We start from the raw sequence: 9,573 nt of genomic DNA, 5'->3' as shown, positions 1-9,573 counted from the left end.
TGCCTGACACCTGCCTCTAGCCCTGGCACCCAGGTCCTCGGCCTCTTACCAGTGCTCTGGCCAGCACAGCCGTCACACTCCCACAGGCCCGTGGCATCCCCCACGGAGGAGCATCGGCGGTGGCTCACGCTGGCAGCGCATGAGGAGCACAGCAGCAGTTGCCATGGGCTGCGGAAGCAAACAGGCTGGTGACCACGGAGGCCCCAGCAGGGAGTGATGCCAGGAAGTCTCCCAAGGACAAAGTGGCCAGAGAGGGGCAGTGCCCAGCAGAGCTGCCTGGCCTGGCCCCACCTGGCTGCCAAGAGTCCTTGCTYCCCAAGTGCTGGCTGAGACAAACGAACCTGGGCAGAACCCAGGACCCTGGGGGGCCCCCCACCTTGTTGCAAGCCCTTCAAACATCTGGCCAAGCCACTGCTAAGGCATCTGCCTCCTCTGAGGAGCCCGGGAAACTGCTCCTGCAGAGACTTACCCCTCCTCTTCTGACTGCTCCCTGCCTCCCTGGTAAAGGCACCGGCTGGCATCACAGTGGCTATACGTTCCATATAAGTCTTCAAAGTTCTCCTCTTCCTCCTCCTCCTCCCAAGCCGGTCTTCTGAGGGAGAAGGAAGGAAAGGACATGAGCCTCCCTCACCCCCAGCATCAGTCAGATCCTGACTGCAGGCCCCTGGTCTTCTGCACCCCTTTGTTTTCACCACCTCAGTGAAGCAGGGGACTAGGCTAGCAGGACACTTGGGGGCCAGGCCTCTTTGGGAGTCCCACCCAGGCCTCGCTGGGCCCCCTTCAGGCCTGACGTTCCCCCTCTGCAAAATGGGAATGCCGCCACTGACCTCTGCTCTCAACTGCCTGAGCTGCTTGCGGGGGAAACCAAGAGGGAAGAGCCCTAACAGGAGTTCAGTGGGAGCTCTCCTTGCCCCAGAAGAGCTTTGAGGGAGAGAAGCTGACCCCAGGTGAAAAAAAAAGCAGAAAGCAGCTGGACAGTCTCCGGGAACAGCAAATCCCTCCACAGCTCATAACCACCAATACCCTAATTCTTCCTCAGCCAGTCCCTTTCCTGCGGCAGGAACAGAGCACGGAACATCCCTGTAGGCAGAGCTGTATCATCCTCTCCTCCAGGCACATCTCTCTTGCTGGAGATACAGCCTGTGTGGAGGGACTGTGGGCTGGGCGGGAATTCTCCTCTCTTCTACGCATCGCGAGAGGGAAGAAGAGAACCAACCTGTCAGGTATGCGGATACCCAGGCGCCACATCTCGGGCAGAAACTTCTCACGGTCCTTGCACAAGGGACACGCAAAGTGCTTCAAAGCAGAATGGAGAGCATGTCCCTGCAGGAGAGAGACTACCAGTGTGAGCGGGACACTGCTGCCTGCTGGGCACCTCTGGTCCTTAGGAGGCGGGAGAGGGAAGGGTCTCCTACCTGGATGCAGCTGCGGTGGAACCAGGCGTGCTTGCAGAAGGGACACACCATGGTGCTGTAGGAGGTCCTGTCCTCCACGGGCTCCATGCAGATGATGCACGTGGTGTCCCCATCTTGGTGCGTCTCCACTCTCTGCTCTGGGCGATGCTCCCAGCACAACGACCTGAGCGAAGACAAAGAGGTGAGCCTGCAGGATCTGCAGGAGTCCTTCCTTGTCTCTGGATGAGGCTTCCCATGGCTGTAGAGGCCATCAGCTCTGCAGCGCTCTGTGCACACGTCCCTTTTCCCATGCCTTTCCTCCCAACATGTTCCCCCCGCAAAAGGGCTCGGCATGTGCTGGCTGAGGCTGGGGCTCCACACTTGCTTGAAGGGCCCTGGGACACTCCTGCCAAGCTGGGGGCTTTGCCTGCAGGGTGGAGGCCTTGACAAAAACACACGTTTGCCAGCCTTCAGCCCTTAGGAATCCATCCTGACCCCCCGGGGGCTGAGACCAATGGACTGCCGGGGCATTGCTGATGGCACACCCTCCTGCTCGGCTCCAGCACCACAGGGAAGGGGGAAAAATGGTACATGAGCCCTCCATGCCCTGGATCAGGCCCTGCGGGACACTTGCAGGGGTCACTGCAGGGCAGAGCAGGCAGGTTCCCCAAACGCTTGGCCAGTGACGGCAGCAGGGAGCAGGAGGGGATTTTAGGCGCGGGAGGCTCCAGCCCAAGCAATGGCAGCCCTTACCTGAACTCCCCAAAGAACTGCGAGACGCAGCCCTGTTCGGACCCGCAGGGGAAGTGGAACTTGCGGGTGCACCGCTTCTGCTGGCATGCAACGGTGGCCCCCATCTTTCCACAGACACAGCAGGTCTGCAAAGAGCACAGCAGCCCCCCGCTCACCATCAAGGACACTGGTCAGGGACCTCGAGCTCTGCCCTGCCCTTCAGGGAAGGACACAGGGATCTCTGGGCCTGGCTCGGCTCACGCAGGAGCCTTCTGTTAAAGAGCCCTCACCTTTCCAGCTTGTCCCCAAAACACTCTGCCCATTGGCATCAGGTAAAGAAACCAATCAGGTGACCCTGAGCGGCTGATGGGGAGCCGGGAGTGGCAGCAGGGAATGCCTGCAGCCGGGCTCTCCCTCCTCTCTCAGCATCCCTAGGGAGCTAGCTCCCTTCTTGCCGAGACAGACACGCAGGAGCACTTGGGACTCTCATGCAAGCTGGGCTCTTGACCTCCTGGGAGTGGCTAGGGAAGGCCATGAGGGAGACCAGTCACAGCAACACAGCCCTCCTCCCCTGCTACATCCTTACCTTCTGAGCTGCCCGATTCACTGCCTGCCTGATATCCCCAGGGAGGAACTGGCAGAATCCATCCTCATCGGTGCCTCTCTGGTAAAGCCCTTCAGCAAGATACTGGAAGGCAGCAAAGTGCAGGAGCTCATCAGATCAGTGAGACAGGCACCATTCTTGACGGATTGTCCTGAGCCTTGAGAGACAGCAGGGGCAGGCAGTGCCTAGCTCCTCCTGGGAGTGGGCGAGCTGCAGTAGTCCTCGTCCTTAGACCTCATCCTGAACAAGAAGGCATGGGGAGGGCTGAGCCTCGGGTGTGCTGTGGTATTGCAAGCCACCGACCCAGAGAACTGTGGAGAACAGCTGGTGGACACCACTGCAGAGCTGTTGCTCAGGAAAGCTACTCAAGGACTCCCCGGGGCTGGGCACATTCTCTTTTGAGCACCAGCTTGGGAGGGCTGGATCTCCCCCACACAGGGAATAGGGTCGCTCAGCAGCACCCGGGTAGGGAGGCTGTGCTGGGAGTGCAGGAGGAGGAGTTGACACCTACAGGGCACCTGGGGCTGCAATTTCACACATGCACACGCGCCCCTTGGGGTGCCAGGGCAAAGCTGTGGGCAGCCCCAGGGGAACTCACCAGGCAAAACTCATGTGCGCGGAGGCCGTCCTCCTGGCACGTCTGCCCGTAGACATCCGGGTCAGAGTGAGCACGGTGACACAGCACACACTCTGGAGGCAGGGAGGGAAGGAGCGAGGGAGAGCACACATCACCCCCACTGAGCACCTCTCGAGGGGCTGGGGAAAGTCAACCTGAGGGATTCCCCCGAGAGAACATCCTCTCTCTGCTGTGCCATGGGGTGCAGCAGGCCTGGAGCTGTTGGAAGGGCCCTTTGGGGCCTCGGAGAGGAAGGGGGGCATTGCCGGCATGTGCATCACAACAGGCGCCCAGGGGAGTGATGGGCAGGAGGTGGCAGACAGCCTGGGGAAGGGTGTCGCTGGGTCCCAGGAGTCAGAGCGCCTCCCCACAGGGCGTGGGGCTTTGCCTTCACAGCCGGTCCCCATCCACCGCCATGCACATCCCGCTCCCACGGAAATCCCAGCAATGTGCCGATTCCAGCGCCCACCTCTCCCCGGCTGTGGCTCCCGCTCTCTCCCTGCCCGCGCCTTCCCCTTTCCTCCCTGGACTCCTGGAGCACAGCGACCTCTGGGCAGCACCTGCCCTCCCCACACAGCCCTCCCTCCCAACACGTCCCTCCCCACACAACAAGCGTCCCTTGCTGAGGACAAGACGGGAACCTGCAACGAGGCTCTTGGGGACCTCCTGCAGCCCATGGCCACCTCTCCCAGCTCCGCACAAAAGTCACCCCCACAATGCCTTTGCGCAGCCGCTGGCTTCTGGGAGCTGCTGGGATACTTTGCTCTCACCATCCTCCCTCGACTGGCGGGCCTTCCGCTTCATGGCGGCCACAGTGCAGATCGGTCCCGAGAGCTCTGAAAAGTCCTTGCCACAGCTGGGCTGGGCTTTCCCCTCCAGAGGCTCCTGTGCCGACCCTGAGGGACAAGCAGGACAAGGGTGTGACTCCAGCACAGCACCAGGACCTCAGAGGCATGGGCACCCGCTCCCTCCCTCAGCAGCGCCCAACAAGCCCCTCTGCTGCCCTAACGCGGGGCTCTCAAAGCCTCAAGCAAAGGCTGGTGCTCCCCAAGTCCCTGTCACACTACATTCAAGGGGCACCGATGATGGGCACCGGAGGCTGACAGCCCTGGAGCTCTGCGGGTCACCCAAGAAGTGGGACTGTCACCCTGGCTGCCCTTTCCCTCCTGCGCAGGACCCCCTGATCCATACCCCTCCCCAAGCCATCCCTCTGACAAACACCTGCCCCCACTCACCTCACCAGGTTGCTCAGAGGTGCTGCCTCCCAACCTAGTGCCAGCCAGAGACCAGCAGGTCTTTATCTACTGGCCCTGGTGACCCGTGTCATCGCACTGTCCACTGTGACACCATCCCCATTGTCTGTCACTAGGATCCATGTGAAGAATAATTCTGGGGGCCAGAATCTGGGGACAAGAGCCCTCGGCTACCCTGGCAAACAGGGATTTTCCTCCTGCGCCTTCTTCTGACCCCTCGCAACAAGCAGAACCTACCATTCAGGCCCCTCGGCGAGATGGCCGACAAAGAGACCCTCCCATTGCTCCCTGGCTCTGGGGAGAAATCCTCCACCCTTGGGGGCTGCGTTTCCCTCACACACCCTCGTCTCTGCCTGCCGGTCCTGCTCCCAAGCTCCCTTGGCCTCCTCCCAGCTGGCAGGGACAGGCACGTCTCCATTGCAGGGACAGCTGGGGCTGGGCAGCACCAGGGGATTCTCTCCTAGGGCCTAAAGCAGCAACATCCACCCCAGAGCCACCCGGCCACTTCCCTCTCCACTGAAACCTGCTCTCCCACGCGTGCCCTGACCCCGAGAGTGAGGCAGAAAAGCAGGGAGGCTCTGCCGTCCCTCCTGCCCTCACTCCAACAAACAAACACGGGCCTCTTGGATCGCTCCTGGCTCTCTCCCAGTGCCTGCACCCTCGCGGTCCCCTCTCCTTCTTCCCACTGTGGGGTTCCTTGCAGTTGTCCAGAAACATACTCCAACAGCTCTCTGCAGAGTAGTCGTGCAAAGCAAAAATTCTTAAAGCTATGGGGGCTAAGAGCCTAACTACAGAAAAGCACTTTGGCTCAGGGCAGGAATGATTCTTGTGGCTTACTTAGCTTACTTGTCATTCTAAAAGAGAAAACTCAATGTGTTAGTCACGCTGCTGCACAAGCAGCAGTCTTCCCGACCCACTGACCTCCTGAGACCCCTGACGGTCCTCCTTTCGGTGATGCTGCACAGTCATCAAAGTTGAAACTAAAACCAGCCTGAAGAATCATACAAGATTCAAGGGTTCTATACTCTGATGTAGAACAGACATCGTTTCCTTCCAAGGCTGAGCAGTTGGTTTCCTGTACACGGCTACATCTAAAATGAAGGGAAAAGCTGACCACTTTTCTTGAGTAATGAGGACACTGACAGCAGCAGCGGGAGTGCCACACCAGCATGCCTCCCCTCAGCTCTGGAGGTGCCATCCCTAGGGTCGGCCAGTCTGGAGCTCCATGCAGTCTTTACTCCTCGGTGAGCGGGGCCAGGGACAAGCCAAAGAGTGGCAGCCATCTGTCTCCCAGAGCCTGCTCAGAGGAGAGGCCCAGGCATTTCTGACCGGGGGCATCTGGTAAAAGACTCCCGAGCCCAGGACACAGCTTTGGCAGAGTGAAGGTACCTCAGTCCAGTCTCTTTCCTTGCCCGCTCCCCTGACAGAGGAGCTCCCAAAGTCACCTGGGGCTGCGTTGCTGGACGAGGTTGTCCCCTGGCAGTGGCAGTGCTTGCACAGTGCTTCGGGACCCCTGGCTGGGTTGGCCTGGGCACCCAGGAGCTGCCTGGCTGTGCCAGCCCCTGGTTGGTAAGCCCTGCTGCTCTCCTGTGATGGGATGCAGTGCCCTGCAGCTCTGCTCTGTGGGTGCCCAGCGCTGCCCGGAGCTGAGTTTCCACCTCCCGCTCTTGGGATCCATGTCCTCCCCTTCACACCCCAAAGACCCAGCACTCCAGCAAACCAAACACACGCACACGAACGCAGCCAGGGCTGTGCATCAGGCAGCGAGGCTTGGGCTCAATCCCTCCTCTCTCCAAGAGGGCTAAGCCAGCTCTTCCCTCCTCCCCACAGAGTCCCCATCACCAGGGCATGTGCTGGCCACTGCAGGACCCCTGCACTCCCCTGCCAGTGACCAACAGGGACTGGGAGATCCCTGAGTCCCAACAACCAGGGCTGCAGCTGAATAGTTACAGCACGGCCTTCGGAGACAGCTGTCCTGGCAGCAGGGACTGACAGGCAACCCTGACTCGGAGCTGTCCTCTTCCTGCCCCTCCAAAGCTCACATGTTGCTAAAGGAAGGTTTTCTGCCCCACCAAGGAAAGAGTCGCATCAGTTTGGGGCCTTGGTTTAATTCAAGAGAACAAAACTCAGAGTGTGCTGGCACAGCTGGCAGTCACTGTCACCACTCCCTCTGGCACTGTTCATACTGGTCCTGGTGTCAAGGCTTCCCCCGAGTGCTAAGGAGTGAATAGGAAGGGTTCAGTGCGAGGGACAGGGAGAAGGCACAGAAATAGCACATGGTGACCTGGACCTGCATCTGCTGGAGTTTCAGTGCCCTCTGTGAGGCGATAGCGACCCTCGTGCGCAAAGGCTAGTACTGAGTCAGGCAGGCATGAGATGCTGGACTGGCCAGGTACCGACCCTCAGGGCAAAGTGCCTCAGTCTTGAGGCTCTGGGAGCGAAGGACAGACTCTCTGGTTTGGAAAGGGAGAGCCAAACATCAAACATCTTCTGCTACGCTGGACTTCTATGTCCCTCTTTCCATCCTTTTCTCAGTGCCCAACAAACACTCTCTGAATATAAGGGGTGTCTGATCCATGGCCCTGGGGCTTGTTCGTGGTGAAGTGTAGCTACAGCAGCAATGACAACTTCTCTTTCCCACTCTGTCTGAGACCCTGCCCCAGCCCTGYGTGCATGGTGCCAGTTGTGCCCACAGCCTCTTCAATTCAGGACGAGGTGCCAGCATTTGCTTGGGGTGTCAGAGAGGCCCCTGGCATCAGGGTCGAACCCAGGTCAATCTCATGTTGCAAGAAGCCAGAGGCTGCTGTATCCAGCCCCAAGGCTCTGGGATCTGGATCCTTGACACCTCTGTGGGGCACCGCCACTTGACTGTCCCCGGCCTTTCCGGTAGCTGGCGCGCACACACTCAGCCTTTGGTCTTTAGCCTCTGCCTTTTTCTCTGTTACAGAGCTGAAGAGTGAAGTTTTCTTTTTCTCCTCTGCTCATTTCTTCTGGCAGAGGAGGGGTTTCCTGCTTGCTGACTGTTCTTCCCGGCAGCTTCTCATTGGTCAGGCATCGTCAGCTGGGAACCGGAAGAAGTCAGGGTCAATATCTGGGAGCATTCCAGGACTTGGCTCAAGCTGAAGCACAAATAAAACAAAACATTTTGCCTTGCCTCGCTCCAACACACTGGAAATTCCGCGCTAGAGAAGCCAGGGACCACAGGACCTGTGCAGCCCCACAGACCATTTTGCTGCTCCGGCCTCAGACACCCCAGTGACAACAGCTCCCCCGGGGCAGGAACGCTGCAGCCAGAGCTGGAGAACCAGGAGAACTGCCTCARCTTGCTGCAGGAGTACATCTGTGTCAGAGCAAGGCTTTGCAGCAGTTTCCCTCCAGCACTTCCCTCTCAGTCTGAGATCACTCCAGGCCTCAGAAACAAGGGGAAGGAACAGCCCTTCGCAGAGCAGGACCTCTGCTGTGCAATCTTGCCAGGGATTCAGCAGGTCAGACCGAACGACCCAAAGCACCCCTTCTGGCCCCGGCCTTCAACCCTCAGCATCAGTGCTCACTGCCACTCTTGCTGCTCCTCCAACAACTGCCACCCTAGGAACGTGTACTTAATCACACGGGGTCTTTTCTTGACCCAGGGACTCAGTTCCTCATGTTTCTTGGCCTGTTCCACACACTGCTAGAAAGCAACGCCACAGCTTTGACAAAGACGTTACCAGCATGGGAAGTACGTTTTCCCTTCCTAAAAAAGTTCTTACTTCATCCACTCTGATCCATTTAACGTTCTTCTTTCTTTCCATTTCAAGGGCCACCACATCAATGACAGAATCTCCCAGGCATCTTGCCTGATTTCCCAACTGTTAAGCAAGGGAAAAAAAGAGAATGCATTTAGTTGGAGAGGCCACCAGAAGGAGGATCACTGAGCAGCCTGGAAAGCATCTGCTGACTCTACAGCCATGCTCACGACATTCAGCCCTAAAGTCTTTTTCCAACCAATTGAACATGCAAGGCTGCTTCTCTCCAGCCATGGAAGTCAAGAGAAACCTTTTTCTTTTCTTTCTTTTCTTTTCTTTTCTTTTCTTTTCTTTTCTTTTCTTTTCTTTTCTTTTCTTTTTTCTTTTCAACACAGTGTTCTTGGGAGGAAGTCCTCTTAAATATTAGACTTACCAAAACAGACCTTCTTGTTAAGAATAATACTACTGACCATGCTAGTAGAGGTAGAGTAACAAAAAAACAGAGGTAGAGTAACAAAAAGGACCCCCCGGAGCTCTGCCCCTGCATGCAGCCTCAGGACAGCTGGCTCAAGCCATTTGACTAGGAGAGCTTGTGTTCAGTCTCCGCGGCACGCGCTGAAGGCAGAGGTTGCCTAAGTTCAAGGAAGGGATGGTGAATTTATGCCCTCCCCACAGCAGATAACCATTTTTGTCCTGCAGGTTTTATTGGCAGCTTCTCCCTCGTAGCAATGAGCAGGCAAGCAAGGAGGACAACAGTCACACGGCCCGCTATTTTCTGGCAGCAGTGCTCCTATGACTTGGATACTTGAGCCACCTTTAACACTCAGCTCCTCCACAGGAGGAGGAGAAGACTATTTTCTCCAAATGTTGTTTACAGTCCTTCCAGTACCTGTGCCCTTTGGAGCTCTTCCCTCTCTCTTCTAGCTTTCACAGCTGCCATCTCTGATCGCTCTTTCTTACACATCTCTTCACTCCAGGAGGCCCAGCAGTTGCGTTGGTCCCTTTGCAGGGTCAGGTCGTGTATTTCCTGGAGGGCCACAGGAATGCAAGAGCATGCAGAATTCAGTCAGTGGTTTTTCTTTTGGGAGGGGGCACTATTCTTACCCTATTTTCTGCCCCTTGTCTTGAGGCTTTCTGCTAGCAGTGGTTTGCTGTAAGGCTCATCAAGGCACACCTGAAAAGCCCTTCTCTTCTGACCAATGATCCAAACAACCCGTGAACTGAAAAGGACCTCTCCCTTTTCTGTGCT

The 9,573-nt window shown here is 57.5% G+C and overlaps 1 protein-coding gene across 1 annotated transcript; it reads right to left on the bottom strand.

Moving 5' to 3' along the window:
- Positions 1 to 469: 469 nt before the first annotated feature.
- On the bottom strand, positions 470 to 9,351 carry LOC112964586 (PHD finger protein 7-like; the record flags this gene model as incomplete). Its single annotated transcript, XM_026062864.1, has 10 exons — positions 470 to 592; positions 1,217 to 1,323; positions 1,416 to 1,578; positions 2,148 to 2,272; positions 2,713 to 2,814; positions 3,329 to 3,420; positions 4,117 to 4,242; positions 5,521 to 5,590; positions 8,349 to 8,447; positions 9,214 to 9,351. Coding segments are annotated over 10 exons (1,145 nt in total), but the record flags the coding sequence as incomplete, so codon positions are not given.
- Positions 9,352 to 9,573: the final 222 nt, after the last annotated feature.

The sequence above is a fragment of the Apteryx rowi genome, unplaced genomic scaffold (assembly GCF_003343035.1).
Source record: "Apteryx rowi isolate R43461 unplaced genomic scaffold, aptRow1 scaffold_1946, whole genome shotgun sequence".
NCBI lineage: Eukaryota > Metazoa > Chordata > Aves > Apterygiformes > Apterygidae > Apteryx > Apteryx rowi.
This window is presented reverse-complemented; position numbering and strand designations above follow the sequence as displayed.